We start from the raw sequence: 23,202 nt of genomic DNA on the forward strand, positions 1-23,202 counted from the left end.
GGGGTCTCGCTCTTGCTCAGGCTGGTTTCAAACTCCTGAGCTCAAACAATCCGCCCGCCTCGGCCTCCCAGAGAGCTAGGGTTACAGGCGTGAGCCACCGCGCCCGGCAGGAGGGATTTCTTTATATAGAATTTATATTTCTTGATATGGTGATACAGGGAAGATTCACTTTTAAGTTTCTCCAAGCTCATGTTCTATAATTAAATAAAATAGAAATACCATTAACACAGCAATAATAAAATATTTTAATTTTGTTCACCATGTTGCATACAAAATCATACAGTATCTGCTTGGTTAGTTATTTAAATTTATCACATTCTGTGGTAGTCTTTGCCTATTCCTACTATATGGTATAAAAATTTCAAAGTAAATTCCAAGTTGAATTTATCAATAAAAGGACTGAGAAATAACTGGGGTTGCAAAGTACCATATCTGTAAAACTTCATCGTATACCTTTTCTTCCAGTAAATATTTTTGCCTTGAGTATATTATATACAATCAATGTAGATAACTTTGGAACTGCAGTAAGACTTTACAGTTACTTATCACTAAGAAATAATATATTAGAGCCTGTGAATTCAAAAGTCAAATGCTTTTGTCTTTCTATTTTTGATTACCTCCTTTTTTTCCTTTTAAGGATTTAAATAAGCGGTTATCACTGCCTGCAGATATCAGAATACCTGATGGTTATCTCGAAAAGTTGCAGATAAACAGTCCACCGTTTGATCAGCCAATGAGTCGAAGGTCTCGTAGAGCTTCCTTAGTAAGTTTTTGGTCTCCTGTACCTACACCATCCGATCTGCTTGTTCGATTTTCTGAGTGTAAACATTTTAAAGTACTTTTTATACTTAACTTTTAAATAGCTAAATTTTATTATATTGCCTTTATCATTTTTCATTCTTAATGGTTTGTTGGGCTCCTTAAGACGCATCCAATAGGATGCTTACTGAAATAAGATTTAAGCTAAGTTATATTTTATTTTTGGTAAATTGTATTGATGTATGCTAGATGTACAGAATATATACTAGATCTATAAATGTCTACTAGATATGTACTAGATGTATAAACATACATATTAATACATATTAGATACACAGAGAAGTACACAAACCATAATTGTACAGCTTAATGAATTCTTGCAATGTTAATGGACCTGTATAATTAGTACCTAGACTAATAAAAGAAAATTTCATAATTCCAGAAACCCTCTTTTGCTCCCTTTCTCATCACTTAATACCCCCTCTTTCCTCAACTGTAGCCATAATCCCTGCCTTCCAATGCTAAGGTTAGTTTTAACCATGTGTGTCACACTGTTCTGATTATATTGTTTTTATAGTATGTTTTAATATCTGGGCCTTTTTTAATCCTCATTCACATACATGTTCTTATTTATCTTTTAAATATATTAAAATACATTTTCTACAAATACATAGACATGTATATTTACGCAAAGATATTTATACAATACGTGTCCCAATAAGTATGGAAGTATATAATATGTATTATTTTTGTGGTTGGCTTCTTCTGCTAAGTGTTATGTTTGTGAGTTTCATCTATGCCGTTACATGGAGTTATAGTTAATTTATTTTCATTGTCACATGGTGTTTCATTTATGAAAAAGTCCTATGCTTTATCCAGTCTCCTGTTGTTGAGCATTCTGGCTGTTTTCAGGTTTTGACTATTACCAAATAGCACTTCTATCACCATTCCTATGTATGTTTTTTGGTTGACTTATGTAAGCATTTCCGTCGAGTGCATAGCTAGTGCAGTTGTTGAATCATATTGTATGCATATGTTCAGCTTTCCTAGATACTGTCAAAACAGTTTTCCAAAGTGGTTGTACCAGTTTATACTTCCATCACTAGTATGTAATAGTTCTGGTTGCTCTTTTTGCTGATTTTTTATATTGTCTTTTTAAAATTGTTATTTTAACTTTTCTGGTGATTAGATACTGATGTCTCGTTGTTTTATTTTACATTTCTCTGATGACTAAGTTGAATACCTTTTTAAATGTTTATTGCTCATTTAGGTATCCTCTTTTGTGAATTAACTACCCAAGTCTGTTGTTGCTTTTCTGTTGGGTTTTCTGCCTTTTTCTTATTGATTTATAGAAATTCTTTATACATTCCGTATAAAGGACCTTTGTCAGTTTTATGCCTTGCAAATATCTTCTCCCAGCATGTTGCCATTGACCCCGCACTGTTTATTGAAAGGACAACTTTCCGTGTTAAAGTATCAACTTTGACATAAATTCAGGTGATTGTAAACGTTGTGAGGATCTCTTTTGGATGACTAAGTATTGTCCTATTGTAGAGATACATATAAAGGGCAATGGGACAATAAAACAGAGGCAGAAAGTTAAATGTCTTTGTGAAGCACAAGCTTACAGAGGAGGTAGCACTTAAACTTGCCCTAAAAGGATGAGTAGGGTTTGTTAGATTGAAAGCAGTCAATGAATGAAGGGTATTCCAAGCAGAGGAAACTTCATGTACTAAATTCCAGAGGTGTGAATGTATATGTTATGTTGGGGAAATTAGAACTTAATATAAAGGGAAAATATGGAATAACATTAAAAAAATAGAGCCTAAAATGATAGGATGGATCCAGAATGTAAAAAGCCTTAGATGTCAGGCCAAGGAGTCTGGACTTTATCCCACGTAATGAGAGAACATCAAAGACATTTATTTAAACAAAGGCTGACATGATCGCATTTTCGTTTCATAGCAATAGCTTCAGGAAAAGTGTAAACAATGAATTAGAAGGAGAAAAAGATTAGAGGCAGGTGGGAATTTATTCAAAATTAGGGATAATGTGGCAGTCGAGTCGTGTGGACATAGAAGTAGAACATAGATTGTCGGGACTATGAAGGCATAAAATAGACAGAACCTGGTACCCAGTCAGACTTTGTGTCTGAGGGAGGAGAAATTGATTGTGACTCCTGGATTGCCAGCAGTTATTTTATCTCCTTTTTGTGTATTATATCATGGAATTTCTTTTATTTACCAAAAACTATCTATTTTGGTTAGATATTCTAAAAAATAGAATAACTTTATGCTGTACATACTGTGAGCACATTGTTATTTGACATTCACCAATATATAACATGGTAAAAGTGTAATACAAACTTGATATTGATTCAGGTTTATGGTCATAATCTTGCATCACTGCTTAAAGTGTTTTTATTGGAATAATTTTATCATTTGATTGTGTCTAGTGAAAATTTTTCTTTGGCTTTCAATTTTTAGCAAAGATTGGTACTTAGGATAAATTTTAAAGTTAAGTGTGTTCCAATTGAGAGTAAAAGTATGATTAATCACCAGGGGATTCTTAAGCCTATTATTTAAGAGCTGTCTTTTGCAGTCTGTGTGAAATTAAGGAAAACAGTGCCCTCTAATGAAAAATAATTGGAGTTTTTATTGTGGTTAAGTGTTCCTACCCAACACCCTTATTTTTTGATTCCGAAATGGCTTATAGATTTTAGATTAATCATGCCAGCTGTGTTTTGGTTTCTGTCGATGCATCTCTTTCATTATTCATCTACCTTACTAAAGCACATTTTAAAAATATATTAGAAAATTATTCTTCAAAATGAAAATCTGAGACCGGGTGCGGTGGCTCACGCCTGTAATCCTAGCAGTCTGGAAGGCCAAGGTGGGAGGATCGCTTAGCTTAGAAGTTTGAGACCAGCCTGAGCAAGAGCGAGACTCCATCTCTACAAAAAATAGAAAAATTAGCTGGGCATGGTGGTGTGCACCTGTAGTCCCAGCTGCTTGGGAGGCTGAGACAGGAAAATCGCTTGAGCCCAGGAATTTGAGGTTACTGTGAGCTATACTGACACCACTGCCCTCTAGCCAGGACAACAGAGCAAGACTCTGTCTCCAAAAAAGAAAAAAAGAAAAGAAAATTTGTACCCTAGGTTTATGTTATATTTGAACATAGGCAGTGGAAGTGAGCACGTAAAGGTTAAGACATAGATGGAAAGGAATTGGGAACAGAGACTCATTTTTCACATGTATTAGAATTCATGTTTCCATAGATAATATATTCCTTTGTAAACCTGACAAATTTTTTTTCAAGGAGGTCGGTTCTTCAATATAAATGTCTGAACCCCAGGTTTATGTATGAAGGAGAAGGATAAAGATTAGGGATGGATGGAAAGGAGGTGAGGAGAGAAAAATATTCTTTACCTGTGTTAGAGTTCATGTTTCTGTGGATAATACATCCTTTTTCTAAAAAACAAAATATATTTTCAAGGTGAAATATAAAATTTAGCCTTGTTTTAGAAAGTATAAAACTTTCAGTGTGTTGTTTTCACGTTTTCTAATAACAACATATAAGTAGAGTAGTACAAATAACCTAGAACATTTGGTTGAGTGGGAATTAAGAAACAAGCCACAGAATTCATTTTTGCTGGAAAAAGTCATACAGATCTGCTATAAATTCATGACCATCAACCTCAAATGGACCCTCAGTATTGCCTGTGTACCACACTGTCAACTCTTCCTCCCTCACTTTAAGCAGATGATCTGTCTTCCTACATGATTAAAAAAGAGAGTGGCCATTAACCAGAAACTCCCTCATTTTCTGAATAGTAGACATGCAAATCTACCTACATCTATATTCATTCTGTTCTTTCACTCTTTTAATATTTAGGAGTTGTCCTTCTTCATAGCCCATCTTTTCAGGATGCTTAGAATATCCATTATCCATATAAACCGCATGTGTATTCAGTCTCCCTTTCTTAAGTTAATCCTTCCCATTGAGTTTTTATTTAAATAAACTTTTAATTTTAGTTTTATATGTACAGAGAAACTACAAAGATAATATAGAGAGTTCCCATATACCACATACCTAGTTATACTCCTATTATTAACATTTTATACACTTGTCAACTAAGGAAACAACATCAGTATATTACTATTAACTAAACTCCACACTTTATTCAGATTTCACTAGTTTTCTGCTAATGTCCTTTTTCTGTCTGAGGATCCCATCCAGGACATCACATTACATTTAGTCATCGTAACTCTTGTTAAAAAGATTGGTTATTGGATTTGTGAAGTGCTATTTAATATTCCTTTATGGTTGATAAGAAATGAAGTTTTCTCTCTTCACATATCAATATTTAGTTAAATATTAGAGTAATGGGAAAGCCTATATGCAGATAGGATTCATCAGAGTTTCATTGCACTTATGATGGTATACCCAGTGGACGTTTTGTGAGACTGTTAAGTTCTACTTCATTAGAATGAAAGTTATCTGTATGTAAAAATTTGTCTCATGACATTAAAATTATAGGTTATATATATTTTAAGAGTCTACTCCTTCTTAAAACAATGAGCATTTAGATTTTTCATTCCTGGTTTTGCCTATATAGATCATATATAGCCCTTTCTTATTTCTAAGAGTAGGTAAGAAAATATGGTATCAAGTCTTGCTGTCTCTCAGAAATGATACGGGATGTGGAAGTAGCGAGGTTCAAGGTCCCACACAATTTACCTTTGGCATTTTATGTGCAGGATTAAGGTGGTATAATGATGCTGTTAGCAGCAGTTTTTGTAAGACAAAATGACCAAATAGAATAGTTCTCAATCTTTTTCCTTCCCCTCACCCCCATGGCTAAGGTATAAAACACATTTCTGTCAGTAACTCAGTAATTCTCACAGGGAGGGAAATAGGTATTTGAAAAAACCTACCTCTGCCCCACTGTTTCTTACATACATGCTTACTCTTAAAATGGCACCTAAAGAGCCTCTGCACATACAATAGTCCACCCTTATCTGCAGTCTGGCTTTCCAGGGTTTCAGTTACCCACTGCTGCAGTCCGAAAATAGGTCAATACAGTGCAATAAGATATTTAGAGAGACCATAATTCACATAACTTTTGTTACAACGTATTACCATAGTTTTATTGTTAGTTGTTAATATTATTGTTAATCTTTTACTGTGCCTAATTTATAAATTAAACTTTATCCTGGGTATGTATGTATAAGAAAACACATGGTATGTATGTATAAGAAAACTCATAGTATATATCAGATTCAGTACTATCTGTAGTTTCAGACATCCATTGGGGATCTTGGAATGTATCCAATGGATAAGGGGCAGCATCTCCAGGATGTTAAAAACATCTTTCCAACTGTGATGTAGTAATTATGTTGCTAGATCCAAAGTAAATGTAAAATTTCCCATAATGCTTGGTGCTGCCTAGACACTGAATTATAGGAAGACTGTTATTAGGGTATAATTTATTATATACATATATATTTTAAATTTTCACATGCTTATGCTGTAAGAGCCATCTGAACAGGAATTTGCTTGGGGCTGCCAGAAGTGAAGGATTTTCTTTTAACAATGAAGTATCAGGTAAAATTAGTCTGGAGAGCAGAATTAAGGGAGTTTTTATATTATGTTAAAATTTATTGTGCCATTTTTGTAGCTATTATTTCTGTTTTTTATGAAACTTTTTAAAAATATTCTAAAATCTAGGGTAAAACTTAATCTAGATTGTGAACTCCTGAAAGCAGGAATCATATCTGTCTTCTTCACTGTCTCCCAAGCACCTAACATTGTGCTGGGTAAATGTTGAATAAATGAGCTTTGTCCTCTGTCCTCTGAATAATTTCTGTAGGAGAGCATGTCAACAAGCTAGTCATTATATCTATTGTTAATCTTGTCGTGTTCAGCAGATACAAATGCAAGCAAAATTTTCCAAAAATTTCATTTAAAGATTCAGTAAGTACTCTTTGGATGTATAAATCCTTAAGGTTGGAAATTATTAAAATAGGAGGTAGGGTGGGTACACTTTAACTCTTTGAATTAGGATCTGACAGACAATTCACTTGTGTAAACTGGCTTTGTCTGAATTCTCTGTCTACATGGGTGGAATTCAGGAGTGCTGTTTGTTTTATAGACTAATTATTCAAATTTAAATTTAACTTCATAATTATGGTACAATATTTCCTTTCCTTTATTAAAAACAAACTTTCAGCATATTCTAATGATGTCACTAAATTTCATTCTCTGAGGAGTGCTTCTCTGTAATATTAAATTTTAGATGCATACCTTACAGTTTATTCCTTGTATACCTTATGTGCTATGGTAATCTCCAAAACATTTTTGTCTTTACAGTCTTTAATTTGTAGTACACTTACATAATCTTTAAAGCAAACTTCAACATTTGTCATAGTCACCATTGAACCAAAGTGTATGTGATGTTTTAAGAGCATACTAGTACTCATTTATTTAAGATAAAAGGATGAATAAGAAAATTTCCCTATTCCTGAGAAGAAAAAGTTCCTAGCTTGCAGTCATATTTTCCATGTGCTTCTCATTGTTATAGATGATGACATTTTTAATATTTTTTCAGGGATATTATTTTGTTCATACTGGTTTCCATTTATTTTTAATATAGTGTTTTTTTCTCCATAAAAGATATAACAAGTGTTAAAATTCATGGTAAAAATGCAGTAGTTCCATATTTGTGAATTTAAGCACCTGAATTCCAGAGATAGGTATAAGAAAATAAAGACATTCTATCAATTTCTGTGGTCTTGGCAGTTAGCCAGTTCTTGAAGTAAGTTATTTTAGGTCATATATAAATGGGCTATACAAAGCATACATAAACTAAAAGATAATTCAGAATCAGGCTGTCATGTACCAGATAGTGGGCTGTTTGCCACATTTTCCATACTGAAATTAAAAACGTCACTTGTATTTGGAAAATGTCTGTTATGGTTTTACTTCATTATTTTGCATAGTTATTGTTAGTAGAAAACAAAATGTTAATGCTGAGTCATATACAAGACAATACATGGGTGAATGGTATATGATGGTTCTAAAACTTCATTTTTTAAATTTAATGTTTTTATGAAAAATACCATATGTAGAAAAAAGTCATAGAGAATGCAAAAAGAAATAATTTTTCAGTCATTCAGTAATACCTGTGACCAAAGTTTTAGTTAGTTTACCAAAATTGAATTAAGTACTACTGGATATGCAATTTCCACAGGGCTTTTATATATCATTGTAACAAAAGGATAAAAATTCTTTTGAGGGATTTCTGCTACTTTTGGCCATTAAGCTTTGGACAGTTTATCCTATTGTCCAAAGTGGGGATTGATGCCAAGTCATCAAGGATCATTTTAATTTTATTCAACAACTCCAGAAAAATTGCATCTTTGGACCTTGACTAAAACTCAGTACTTAATCTTCCAGCATAAATTTTACATTTTTGAGAACTGAAGTTATGTATAAAAGAATATTTTTTCCTTTTACTAGCTTTTTATTTAAGGGCATTGGCACCATTGTAAGTGTAAGCAAGAAGCCAACCTTTTCTTTAGATTATTACTACTTTTCCCACTATCTACGTAGGGACAGTAGACAGCAATTTTATTGTTCTCCTCTGTTTTACTTTTTTTTTTTTTTTCCTATTTCTACTCTCAGTCCTTAACTTTCAGTCTGTCTAAAAAATTTTTTTCCCTAAATCTTTTGTTAAGATTTTTTGTTTTGTTTCTTTTTTTGTTTTAAAACACTGGGTTTCCATTACATATTTAAGTGTATTCCATCTACTCCATTTATCATCTCCAAACAAAATAAGCAAGCTCTCAAGGTTTAGAGCAAGGGTTTTGAGAACTCACTTTTAAAGCTTTTCTTCCCCCGCTGTGGCCAGAATTAAATTTGCATTGCTTCTTCTTACATTGTTTGCTGTTTCCTGATCCATAGTAAAGTATCATTTTTCAGTTGTCTTTTTCATTATATTTGGATTGGAAAACCCAAAACAAATAGTAATTTGTGTTTGCAGGTCTCTCTAAGAAATTCAAAAATTGTGAAGGAAAATATGTAGGAAAATTATTTTGTAATTTTGTTAAAAAGAAAATCCCAAGTAGCCATCCATACTTTATAAGATTCTTTAGTATCTTAAAATGCCTGTAGTATTTTAAAATTCCAAGGTCTTAAAATAAAACAAAATGTTTTTCATAACAGAACGTTAACTGATCTATATGATGGGTTGACAGTTTAATTGTGAACTTTGATATTTTTTGAACCTTTGAATGTTTCAGCATTGAGTAGACTTTAAAACTTGACAGATATCAACAATTTCATTATGATCAGATTTTTCTATTCTTAGACACTCTTCAGTGTAGGAGAGTTTCCAAAGTTGAGGAAGAGATGAATTTTTTTAATTTTAAGAATAAATACTAAATTTATAATTGCTTGTTTTCAGTCAGAAATTGGGTTTGGGAAAATGGAAACCTACATCAAATTGGAAAAGCTTGGAGAGGTAAGTAAATACTTATTTAAAAAATGTAAGACACCTCTTGTTCATCATCTAAACTCCTCTCTACAGTTTTTGTTAAGCTGGGGGAAAAAAATATAAACACAATTGTCTATAAGATTATGTACTTGGTCTGAAAAGGCAATAGAAAGTTAGAAGGGCTAAAACCCTTCAGTCCTTGAAATGATCCCATCAATTTGAGAGGAAATGAGTATTTTTTTATAGGCTTGTAATCTTTTATTGAAGCACAAAGTATTATGCATTCTTGGTAACAAAATAGGCAACCAGTTGTCACTCAGCCTCCTGTCTGTGCTGTCAGATGGGAAATTGCATGAGTTCAAACCTGTGAAAAATCAAAATACTATCTTTAAAGATAAAAACACATTTCATGGAAGGTTAAGGAAATTCTTAAGACTTCGGTTTTTTTGAACTTGCTACTAGTACTACTAATGTAGAAATGGCCTACCTCCCAGAGTAAGAAAGGGTAAAGGAAATAAAATAGTTAACACGGAAGCCTTAAAGGGGTTTGAGGGCTATCCTGGTAATGATAGAAGAGATCTCCTGTAGAATATATTTGTTTTTTAAAGGAGAGTTAATGTACAAAGATTGGAAAAGTCTGGAAACATGGGTAAAAATTCTATGATTTAACAATCTGTTAATTATGTTTTCAATTAACATGCTCAATTAGAGTCTTTCAGTCTCCATACTCCATTGCAGGTAAAGCAACCTTTGATTTTAAAGCTATTAATCCAATTGTTAATCTGAAATAAAATACAAAAAGTAAATTGAATATTCTATGTTTTGATACTTGTGAGGCACTCTGTAGTGTTGCAAGAGTATGGAAGCTGTGCATAGGAGCTGGAAGTCCTCTTTGCTATAAGAAAAACCAAGACTTTTTGTTCCTTCTCCACTCCCACTGCTTCACTTGACTAGCTTTAAAAAAAAGAAAACCCAACACTGATCATTGTAGATTTTTCTTTGCAAGATGAAATTTAACATATGCTTAGAAATTAGAAATTCAGTTAGAGCTCTTTATTGTACAGATGGTATTTGATAGGCTCTCATGATACTTTTGATGTGTCCTTTAAAAATATGTTTTATTATAGGGTACATATGCAACAGTATATAAAGGAAGAAGTAAATTGACAGAGAATTTGGTGGCATTAAAAGAGATCCGATTGGAACATGAAGAAGGTGCACCCTGCACAGCTATAAGAGAAGGTAGAATATTTGTATATAACATTTTAAAACCAAAGCTGCAGAATAAGAGTTTATTTTTCATAAGTAAAAAATACTCAGACACAGAAAGAATAGATGACTAGAAGATATAATTAGACCTTTAAAAAGTTAATTTCTAAAACCAAAATTCAAAAGAAAGGAATTCATTAATTGTATTACTGTATAAGTTATACTGAAATACTATGAAGTCATTAAAAATCACTGTCATTGACTAATATTTGACTTAGGGAAATGTTATATATTGATACAAGGGGAACATGGTAACTGTAATTTGGCTGCTTAAATTAAACAAATAAATAATGATATAAACATATTTATATCATGATAACATTTTATAAAGAAAAGATGTATTATCCAGAAAATAGTTTGAAGCAAATGATTAATAATATGGAGGGGGGAAAAAAAAGGTACATTGCACTTTATATCTAATCCCAGAAGTCTCAAGAAGTTAAGATTTAAGGAAAAAAACAGACGATGATGTAGAGAGTATTATAATATTGGGGATAATTTTAAGTATTATAATATCAAACCCAGAACCACAAATGAAAAGAAAAAGTTTATTAGAGTTTTTGCTACCAATCCCCTTGGTGGATGACTCTTAAACCCAGTTTGTGTGTTAAACTTACTTCAGGTTTTGATAAAGACTGGCTACCACAGACTAAATAACTGGTTTTCTTTTCTGTTTTGCAGTTTCACTATTAAAGGATCTAAAACATGCAAATATAGTAACCTTACATGACATTGTTCACACAGATAAATCTTTGACTCTGGTCTTTGAGTATCTGGTAAGCATTTCATAAAAATTCAGCATTCAATTTTGTTTTAATGAAACAGAAACTTTTTGACAGCTCCAGGGACATTATTGTTTAGTTATTGGTATTTAATTAAATTACATATGTGGTGCTTCCAGTATCTTTCCTTGAAGAACAACTTATTTTTAAAAATTAAATACTTTAAGTGAATCAGCCATGCTTTCTGAAAACTATATATCATATACTAAAATGCTGTGTTTTTTCAGGATAAAGACCTAAAACAGTACATGGATGACTGTGGAAACATTATGAGTATGCATAATGTAAAGGTACGTTTTAGTGTGTTATTTTGAATTTTGCTTAAAGCATAGATGAGCTAGATTACTTAATGGAAGGGCCGGGTGCAGTGGCTCACGCCTGTAATCCTAGCACTCTGGGAGGCCAAGGTGGGAGGATTGATCGCTTGAGGTCAGGCATTCAAGACCAGCCTGAGCAAGAGCGAGACCCTGTCTCCAAAAAAAAAAAAAAAACACCAAACAAACAAATAGATTACTTGATGAAATATGCCAGCCTCATAACTATTCTTCAGGATTTTCTATTTGGCATTTTAAATAAGTTATTGTCCTCTGAACATACAGTCTTTATTCAGAACTTCTGTTCACTACACTATAGCTTTCTTAGGATCATACCTTTTTGGAGAACTATTTCATTCTTTTGACATTTCCACTCATGTTACAACTGATTATTTTAGATGTAAAATACGTTTACAGGTATATTCTGCTTTGGAAAAAAACCAGATGTTTAAAATAAATACGGGTGATGGGTGCATTTGGTGAACGCCCTCCTTTAAATGGCAAACTCACAACAACAACAACTGTTCAGAGTACTAATCTAATGAATAAGGGCAGGAACATGCAGGTATTGTGAACACTATGCTGGAAATACCAATCTATACTGTTAGGAGCAAAAGTAAGATAATTGATGTGTTTTCTTACTACAGTATATCTAAAAATTCAAATAATGCTAGAAAAGCTATTCAGTACTAGATGAAACCCAAAAGCTATTAAGTAAAAGCACTGGACATAGTTGTGTTCTTACAATAGGTTTTTTTGACCTGAGTGATATACTCCAAATTTAGCAAAGATTTATTTATCCAAACTTACTCAACAGTTTATGAGAATCTATTCGGGAAATAGGCTGTCTCAGCTGGATGTTTGAGACATTTCTAATTCTGTAGATAGTAACTTTAAACTTACAGTTTTTTTAAAATAGTAAATTTGGTGGCTATAAAGGAGAGCCAGTTTCTGTTACTAAAAGACAGCTCAGAACATATGGATAACAAATGGCTAAGAATTTTAGAATAGGGCTTTAAATGTATCTCCATATATATACTATGAGGATTGTTGTTATTATATTTTACATTTTGTTTTGCAAGGTGTTGTGTCATTTGTGTATCTTTCTGTCTGTGGTTCTTATTTTGTTTTTCCTGCTTTTATATTGACAATGATGTGAAAAGAAAATAAGTCCCTTAATTATCATAATTTGACAGAGGTTTGAGAAGTTCATCATTAAAGCCAGGTCTACATGGCTTAAGTTGGAAAGCATTTTATTGTTTATTTAAATCACCTTTATGATTTCCAAACATAAAATGTAACAGGAATATATTAAAATAGTAATTTTAGAGTTTTAAAACATAATTACATAGACTCTAGAGACCCTGCTGCTGAGAAATTCATTCAGGGCCATCACGCACCTGCCACCTTGGCTTATTCTGAGTGTTCTGATGCTCTATTTTTCACCAGCAAATGAACTGAGGGTAAACTCTTGAATCCTCTGTACTTGAGCATCTTTCTTTTCAACCCTAAAGAATCAAAGACCTTCTGTGTTTCATAACCCTCTTTCCTCCAAAATCCACAACAAAAACTCTACCTTAGCCTTACAGGAATTACATTTTTCAAAGAGTCATTCAGAGCACTATGGTGCTAATGCCCCTTGCTGAATCACAGCAGATTCTGAAGGCTGAGTAGGAGGTGCTGAAAGTAAAGTACCCAGGAGGTGGGTGATAGAAGCTGGTTAGGTTATTTTTATAACAAGTAATTTGCCAGAGCTATGCAGCACCATTCTCTTTGATACCTTGGACTTTTCATAAAACCACCAATTCTGATGCCTTATTTTAAAGACACTGCCCGAGATCAGGGTTTTTTTGAGGGTGAGTGGGAGGGGTTGCTTATTTGTTTTGCCAAAAATTTCATGATCAAACTCTAAGCTTAAGAGGCCTGTAAGTTTATGAAAATCTGTTTAAGTCATTTTCTATAATAAATGAACTGTTACTGCTAAGATGAGGTTTCATATTATTTATAATATTTATTTTCATAGATACTGTTAAACTAAAACAAGTAAGATGCTTCAAATAGAACAATAAACTGTAAAATTCAGAAACCAACTATATAAGAACAAGACATTGTACTTAAGGATGTGATTACTTTTTTTTTCTTTTATTCTAGGCCAGTTGCTTTTCTATCACAATCTATGCTTATACCAGAGTATGTCTCATTATCTGTAAAACTAATTTTTATTTCTTTGTTTCTATAGCTGTTTCTATACCAAATTTTACGTGGTTTGGCATATTGCCACAGAAGAAAGGTATTGCATCGAGACTTGAAACCACAGAACCTCCTCATTAATGAAAAAGGAGAATTAAAGCTAGCAGATTTCGGTATGGAATGTATGAGATATTTATAAATACTTCCAGGTGGCTGAATTTAAAAGAACAACCACTGTCACAATGTGTCATTGCTTTTATGTGGGTTTGGAAATTTTCTCTGTAGCACACAGCATGAGATATTTGACAGAACTTTGGTGGGTGATTTAAGTTGGTTATACTAAAAGGCATGGGTTGTCAGGTATGGTCCATAGATCTGTAGGGCTCCTGAGACCCTTTCAGGGGGTCTCCAAAGGCAAAATAGATTACCAAAATTATACTAACCATTACTTGCCCTTTTTATCATGTTAATATTTGTACTGATGATCCAAAAGCTGTAAGGGGTAAAGCTGGTTCTTCAGTATTAAACCAAAGCAGTGTCACCAAAGTGTATCATTGTATCCTTACCATTACACACTTAAAGGGAAAAAACTGTCCGTTACACTTAAAAAGGTGTTTGATGAAGCAGTATAATTTATTAATTTTATTAAATCTCCATCCTTGAGTACATTTTTTAGTATTTTGTGTAATGAAGTGGGAAGTGTACATAAAACACATTTGCTGCACACAGAAATACTGTGGTTGTCACAAGGAAGAGTGCTCATATGGTGGTGTGCAAGCCCTTTTTTCCTCAAGGAATACCATTTTTACTTGAAGGAAATGACTGGCAGACAAACTGTGATTATTCATACTTAGATATTTGGCAGACATTTCTTAAAAATGAATGAAGTAAACCTATCATTTCACAGAAATCAACTGAAAGTATTTTCAAGTTTTCAAGCAAAAATTAGATTTTGGAAACTTGGATCTGCTGTCTTGAGCTTCATAGGTTTCCAATACTTAAGACACTTTTCTGATAAGATGGATGGTGATATTAACAAACAAGATTTTTTGATATGCCAAAGAAGTGTTTAAATATTTGGAATGTATAAATCAGAGAACCATTATTTGACCAATGCATAGTATTACAGAATCACTCATGGGTAAAAGATCCACTTAAAGTGCAAGATACACCAATTAATTTTAATGTAACAGAAGTATGAAAAGTTCATCGATACAATTTCAGTTACCTCATAGCTTTTAAGAAACAACTTACTTTCTAGTTCTTACGTAGTACCAAAAAAGACTATCCACAATTATCAGAAAAGGCTATTAAAATACTCCCCTTCTTTCTAACTTCATATCTTTGTGAGATCTAATTTTTTTCATATATGTGTATATTGTGATATGTATATTTGGTATAGTGTGATATATAGCAAAGCAACATATCAACAGATTAAATGCAAAAGTAGATATGGAATCCAGCTTTTAAAATAGACTTTAAAGAGATTTACAAAAATGTAAAACAGGGCCATTGTTCTTCCTAATTTTTGTTTTGTTTTAGAAAAAACATTTCTCATAGAAGTATTATTCATGCTACATATAATGAGTAGTGTTTTAATGAGTAAATAAATATTTAAAATTTTTCTCAGTTTTAATTTCTAACATGGCAAATATTAATAAATATAACCTACCTAAATAAAAGCTCTTTGGGTTCTTGATAATTTTTAAGCATATAAAATGTGTCCTGAGACCAAAGAGTTTAGAAGCCACTACTGAAAGGAGCTCCCTACCTGCCACCATGACTCTGCATTTATTATATGCTCAATAGTTTAATTGACGCTATTTATCTGTATCTCATTAGCTAATGTAATGTTAAGGGATTTGAAAGTTACATTAAGTGTTATTTTTGCATCTAGGAGGTAAACCGTTTTTCAAAATAAACAAACTTTCTAGGGTAGCTTTGAATTTTTTTGTATTCTACATCCTGAGAGTTTGAATATTCTAGTAGAACTTAGTTTTTAAAAGTCCATACAGTTTTCCACAATTAGCATTTTCCTAAATGATTATGGTAGTTTTACTTTTAGAGTATTTCATTAAATTTGATAAATATGAGTGTTTCAAGGATTATCCTTTACTATTATTAAATGGTGAATTTGTTCTGAAATTCCTGTACATTTGCTCATTTAATACTTTTGCAATTTGTTTGAAAGGTAAGTTACTATTTGTATTTCCTTCCTTAAAAAAGAAATGAGTGGGCCACATGTGTTTGAACAAGAAATTACAAGCTATTTGCATATGCTTATGTAGATTATAAAGTTTCTTCTTCAGCATAATTTATGTTGCTAACTTTCTCTTCTAATTGTTGTATATTCTCTCTCTCTCTCTCAATGAATGACAATGATAGAGAAACCTTGCTTGGACATTAGAAATGTAAAAGGAATGTCAAGGGCCATCAAAAATCTACTTTTATTGGGAAATACTCTGAGTGTTTTAAATTTTGCTTCTAACGTCTACAAAACAAGCCACACAAATTTTATCTTCTCATAGGCCAACAAGAAACTGATTACTCCATGAGACAGTATAATCAACTTTGTTTCTATTGCTTTATTTATTTTATTGGTTGCATAATGAATATACTTACGACTTCATGTAAGGGAGAGTCATGTAGCTATGAGTGTTTACACTGTAAGTTGTTCTTGATCCCTTTGAAAATTCTACCCTTTTCCCATGATCAGTGAAATTCAGAGGTCTAGGAACTACTGATATAGACAGACATTTTCATTAATGTTAGAAAATGGCTTGTATAATAATACCATATCACATTTAGTTAATTTGGTTTGGGAGAGATTATTGTTTATTTCATTTCATGCCAACACTGAAATTCTAATTGTGAACCAGGAGCCTGTTTGGACAAGCATCCTAGTTCTGAATCCTCTCAGGAGAAGAATAAGCTATTAAGGATACTATAACTGGCAGTTTGCCTTGATGGTATAGGTTATAGGATAAGCAAATTTATAGCCCTGTCCTTCGCATGCATACATATCATGCTTAATATCAGGAAGAGAGATCAGAAAGCTGCCTTCATTTTGCTAATACCAAAACTGGTATGAAAATGTAATTTGTTGGACTTATTTCACCAAGTTGAGATGCTAGAGTAAAACTTGTAATTAAATAAAATAGTGTCAACATTGTTCCACTTACACCCTTTAACCATTGTACTAAACTGAAATAGTGTGAGTCCTACCTAATTACTTAAACTTCTGGTATTGTTTATGTGATTATCCAATTTAATAAAGTATTGAATTATCCTTTTATGGCATCTTATTTAATATTTTAATCAGATACATAAAATTATACATAACAGCAATCTCAGCCTAAAAATTGAGTTCTTCCTTGTTACTCAAAATAAAATATATGGTAAGATAAATTTATATTTCTTCAGAAACCTTTTAAAGTTGCTGCTTCTTCAGGTGATCAGAATTTAGAGGTTTAGAACTAATAAGAACTCTCTCCTACAGTGATTCAAGATACAGTTGTGAACTCTAGCTTTTATTTCTGGATAATCGATGGATGTTAAATTAAATTGGTAAAGGAATGACAAGTGTTTTACATCATATACAACAATTAATCATACCCAAAGGCAGCGAGGTCTGTCTTATTCCAAAATTATCCATATAACTTAAAACCTATGAAGAGAGTACAGAACAGCATTGTAATTTATTCCAAGGGAACTGTGTCTAAATAGATTCTGCAAGGAAATTGTCAGTTAACCTCAACAGAATCAAGGACCAATAACTTCAGGATTTTTGATAAAAAATGGTATAGCAAGTAAAGGTTGGAAACAGGTTAAAAGGTGACAAAAGCTTAAGCTGTAAAAAATAAAATTTTGTATCTTGGTGTCGTTGGCCTAGTTTGGATTAATTTAATTTCAGCTAGAAAATAATTTTAGCATCTTGATTCATGGACAAAAGAAAAATATCTTAAGTTTAGATTAACCCAGACACTGTATTAGGTACATTCACATACAAGAGTAAGCATAGTCTCTGGTTGTGGAATTATTATTATTTAGTTTAACTGTATAAGGATTTGCTAACCCAAGACCACATGCCCTCAACAAATTTCAGAAAACTAATTTTGTTTGAAACTTCAGGAAGCTCCAGAGTAGCCATCTCACCATCCCTTTGAATGGAGTCGTGGTGAGAATAGGGGCTGAGAAATCCATCATAGCTATTTCCTAATTCTTTGCTTTCTTTTCACTATGAAGGACTAGCCAGAGCCAAGTCAGTTCCCACCAAGACCTACTCAAATGAAGTTGTCACACTGTGGTACCGGCCACCTGATGTGCTTCTTGGTTCCTCAGAGTACTCAACACAGATTGACATGTGGTAAATATATACAGATGTTATTGCCACTTATAATTTTGAAAGAATATAGCTGTTAACACAGGGCGTATTGATACATATTTGACTTTTAAGGAGGTATTATTTTAAACGGCGATAAATATAAGCAGTGATTAATAAGTGTTCTGGCATGGAAACAAGATTACCTAAATTTAAATAGCAATTCTACCATTTATAACTATATAATAACCTTATTCAAATTACTGACCCATGCCTCCGTTTCTTCATTTAAGGAAATGGGAATAGTAATAACTACTTTAAAGTTCTGTAGATAATGTTAAGAATAAATGAGCTAATACAGATAAGCACTCAAAAGAGTGTCTGATACGTAGTAATTTAAAACAAAATTGTAATTTTTATCATTTGATATTCACCAAAATCTGCCTGCTTTAAGTTGAAATAAAAGTAATAATTTAAATATCGTAGTCATCTTTCTCTCACACCAGTTTGATTTTGACACTCTTATGCTCAAAATACCTTTGTTGCCACCCCATTCATTACCTGTAGGATACAGTACCATTAATTCCTCAGTCTATACTGAAGGATTTCTGTAAGCTGTCTCTAAACTACTATTCCACCTTATTTCACACTATTTCTCAACACAAATGTTTCCCTTCAGCCAAATGGCCTATTCACTATACCTCAAAAATTCCCACCTTTGTTCTGGGTATTCAAACTGGTCCACGCACCTGGAATGCCTACTCACCTCCTCTACCCGTGGTCTGTGCCTAGTAACCTGCAGAACACAGCTTTTCATAAATTCTTTCCTGAATACACCCTAGCCTCTGGTGGCAATCCCTTCCTCTGAACTGTGGTTACACATACTGTCTATGCTGTTAATGTAGTGATGTCATATACCTACTTTCTGTTGTTGTCTTGAACAATTATATAAACTCGTTGCATTTAACTTTTTTCTTCTTTTATTTCATTTTTTAATTGTGACAAACATACATAACATAAAATCTACCATTTTAACCAATTTTAAGTACATTCACATTGTTGTGCAACTATCAACACCGTCCATCTTTAGAACTTTTTTCGTCTTGCAAAATTGAAACTCTGTACCCATTAAACTCCTCCTCCCTATTCTCCCTCCAGCCTCCTATCCCTGGCAACCACTATTCTATTTTCTGTCTCTGTGAATTGATTGCTATTAAGTGCCTCATGTGAGTGGAATCATACAGTATTTGTCATTTCATGACTGGCTTATTTCACTTAGCATAATGTATTCGAGGTTAATCCATATTGTAGCATGTTTCAGAATCTTCTTTTTAAGTCTAAATAATACTCCATTAAATATATATGTCATATTTTGTTTACCCTTTCATACATTGATGGACACTTCAGTTGCTTCCACCTTTTGGCAATTGTAAATACTGCTATGAATGTGGATACCTCTTCAAGACCCTGCTTTTAGTTCATTTGGATGGATACCTGTAGCAGAATTGCTGGATCATATAGTAATTTTTAATTTTTTAGAAATCACCATACTGTTATCCGTAGCAGCTGTATTATTTTGCTTTCTAGATAACATTTTAATATGTAAAACTAAATTTTATATACAGTTGCTAGATTGTGAGTCCTTTAATGGAAGGACTATGTCTTACACTTATGTATTCTCATAAGTTTAAGTCATAGATGACAGTATTTATTCACTGAACTTCCCTCCATTTATCTTCCTTCTTCTTACACACGCGCACACACACACACACCTGTACCTACGTGTTCTATCTCTGCTTTCTTCATCACAAAATCTTGAATCATTTGCTTCTCTCTATCCCTGCTGCCCACTACCTTAGCTCAGGCCATTGTCATCTCCTAGATTACCATAGCCATCTCTTCATTTGATTTTCTTCCTTCTTACCTTGCCCCTTTCAGTCCGTGGTGTACACTACCACTAATATAAAGATTCAATGAGATAATAGTTCATGCACTTAAAATAGTTTCTAACACATACTAAGCAATCAGTCACTATTAACTATTGTTACTGTTATTCTTTAGGGATCATGCAAAGGAGAGCTGGACATTTTAAGTGAGAAAAATGGACATAGCAATATGGAAGTTCAGACAGGGTAAATGTTAACAAATTAGTTGAATCTAAAATACATCTGCAGGAGGTATTGTAGCAAGCCAGTACAGAATTCTCCAGAAAGGCAATCTTAAGGAAAAGATTCTTGTGCTTCACAATATGTAAATGGATTGCTCATTTTTTTTTTCATGATATATTTTAAAGGGGTGTTGGTTGCATTTTCTTTGAAATGGCTTCTGGAAGACCTCTATTTCCAGGATCAACCGTGGAAGATGAACTGCACTTAATTTTCCGACTGCTAGGTAACAGAAGATATCTTTTCTCAGTGATTTTGAACCTAAAATTGACTAGCTAGATAAGATTGTCTCTAAAATATGTATTTAAAATTTTGATACCGAGGCCAGGCACAGTGGCTCACACCTGTAATTCTAGCACTTGGGAGGCAAAGGCGGGAGGATTACTTAGGAGTTCGAGACCAGCCTGAGCAATGTAGCAAGACCCCATCTCTACAAAAAACAAAAATTAGCTGGGCATGGTGGTGCATGCCTGTAGTCCCAGCTACTCAGGAGGCTGAGGCAGGAGGATCACTTAAGTCCCGAAGTTGGAGGCTGCAGTGAGTTATGACAACGCCACTGCACTCTAGCCCAGGCAATAGAGTAAGACTCTGTCTCAAAAAAAGAAAGAAAGAAAGAAAGAAAAAAGATATTGAGACTAACATAAATAGCTGTTAAAAGAATTACAATTGGCATAATTATTATGAAGATAGATCCTTCTAGGTAGCTTCTTTTGCAATAAGGATTTTATGGAAAAACAGAGAAAATAAATATTATGGAGAATCGGCCTTTGGCATATTATTAAGGAGTATTTCTAACTTAGATGGTGTCGGCTGGATAGAAAAAAAGGCTTGGCATCATCATTTTTATGGCATCATTGCATAGTCCAAAAAAAAAAAGTCTCTATGTTTACTATTTCTGTCATTTCAATTGCAGTTGAAATAGTTAAATCATCTAGTAAATGTAAATTGTTCTCTAAGACACTTTCTTAATTCTGCCTATTTATATATATGAATATAAATAACTTATATTTATAAATTTTTATATGCATTTAAAAATATGTAAATTTATTTTTCTTAATTTAGGAACTCCCTCTCAGGAAACTTGGCCAGGTGTTTCTTCAAACGAGGAATTCAAGAACTACAACTTTCCAAAATATAAACCACAGCCTCTGGTTAACCATGCACCCAGGTATTTTTTTTCCTTAAATGAAAAGGGAAAAACCCACATGATTTTTTTTCAATGTTTTGAAGCATTAGCCACAGTAAGGATTCGGGAAAAAATATACAGTACAGTTCCTAAATATTTTAGGGTGTAATTTAGTCAGTTTTCTTTCTCTGTATGTCAAATTAATTTTATAATTCTCAGTGGCCATTAGTCACAAAAGTATGTAAATAGAACTGAGCTGTAACTAAAATGAGTATATAACTATAGGTATGAGCATTCTAGAGTTTATGTAGATAGTTCCTTTTCCCAGAAAAAAGACATTGATAATGCCTTATTCCATACCATGAAGACAATGATGAAGTTTCTGTTTTGCTTTCTTCAGAGTTGTTCTGTATTTACTTATCAAAACCTAGGAAAGTGTTATATAAATAAAATCTGGACTCTTAACACAAGATGACCCATCAGTATTTTGGCCAATATTAATGACATAATTATTATTTGAAGAATGTAAACTCTGATCCCTTAGCAAAATGTAATGTCCTAAATGGTCAACCATTCAGTTAAAGTTTCTTCTCAGACCTACCCCCGTATCAGTCCAAGACGCCCATTAAAATTTGAGTCAGAATATTTTTACTTGTGGAATTTATTACATCTGCAATAAGTAACATAGAATAACAGACTCCTTTGCTGCATTTTTCATCTTTCCTTTAAAAAAAAAATTAAAAAGTCACCAAGACACCAAATAAGGCCATCATCTGTTTTAATCCAAAGCCATTCACATTGCTTACAACATAACACACTTGCTGTGCTTCCATTTATCCTCAAGCTAGGAAAGGAACAGCAGAAAACAGTTCTGACACCAAAAATATTTTTGAAGTATTTGTGTGAATTGATATTGTTACTATAGCAACTGATATCATTCTAACTAGACTTTCTTAGGAAGAGTAATAATATGTGCTGGGCCTTTTTTGTATGTCTCTCCCAAGTAGCATAAATCCTATTTATATCATCTATATATTGCTTGCTGTTGGAATGTTGAGTGTAGAAGGCTGAAGCTCTTCTTTAAGCAGATTCTCCATGGCTTTATGTCTCTGCCCAGGGAGCTCTGGAAATGTCTAGAATGGCAAACTATAGAGAAATAGAGAGTCTAGAGAATGTCTAGGCCTCAGCATCTATAGGACCCACTGAGAGCATTTGGGAAAATATTTCTTTATTCGTAATTGTACTTTTGCCATAAAAGGCTGTGCAAGATAGAACCTATTATTTCCCAACAAGAGATTATCTCATTAAAGTAATCCCTAACCCGACTACTCCCAACTATATTAATTTCAGTTATATGTTTTTATTGACTATATCATTGTTTTTGTAGCCCTTATTAAGGAAGTTTTATGAGGTTATTGTGGCTTATTCAAACTGAACTTAATACCTTCTAGTATGCTGAGCAGACTACCCTGTAAAAATTTATTGAATGGCTTGTCTCTATGTTTATCTTAAACTGTAGTGATACATTTTGGGGTCACTTGTCTTTTTGCTTTCACCTGTATAGTAGGAAAATGATCCTCTTGTACATTTGCCTTAAGTGAAACACTGTAAAAATTTATGTAATATTTAAGCTTTCCTTATACTAGAGGTTACTTTGTTTTAAAATAGAACTGTGATTTTAAAAAATTCTATAATTTTAATAATTAATTTGTTCTTACACATTGAAAATTTGAATTGAAGCTTAGCTTCTGTTCAATTTATGGTTTGTTCTTAAACAAA

General features: G+C 32.9%; 1 protein-coding gene across 1 annotated transcript in view; it reads left to right on the forward strand.

The window, feature by feature from the left end:
- The window catches only part of CDK17 (cyclin-dependent kinase 17), a 96,863-nt gene that overhangs the window by 68,028 nt on the left and 5,633 nt on the right, over positions 1 to 23,202 (forward strand). Inside the window, exons 5-13 of the mRNA XM_012664044.1 lie at positions 638 to 763; positions 9,227 to 9,283; positions 10,384 to 10,498; positions 11,207 to 11,301; positions 11,535 to 11,597; positions 13,861 to 13,984; positions 18,057 to 18,177; positions 20,426 to 20,523; positions 21,360 to 21,465. Coding sequence (XP_012519498.1) covers positions 638 to 763; positions 9,227 to 9,283; positions 10,384 to 10,498; positions 11,207 to 11,301; positions 11,535 to 11,597; positions 13,861 to 13,984; positions 18,057 to 18,177; positions 20,426 to 20,523; positions 21,360 to 21,465 — 905 coding nt within the window. The remainder of the gene's footprint in view (positions 1 to 637; positions 764 to 9,226; positions 9,284 to 10,383; positions 10,499 to 11,206; positions 11,302 to 11,534; positions 11,598 to 13,860; positions 13,985 to 18,056; positions 18,178 to 20,425; positions 20,524 to 21,359; positions 21,466 to 23,202) is intronic.

The sequence above is a fragment of the Propithecus coquereli genome, unplaced genomic scaffold (genome assembly GCF_000956105.1).
Source record: "Propithecus coquereli isolate 6110/MARCELLA unplaced genomic scaffold, Pcoq_1.0 Scaffold85, whole genome shotgun sequence".
Lineage (NCBI taxonomy): Eukaryota > Metazoa > Chordata > Mammalia > Primates > Indriidae > Propithecus > Propithecus coquereli.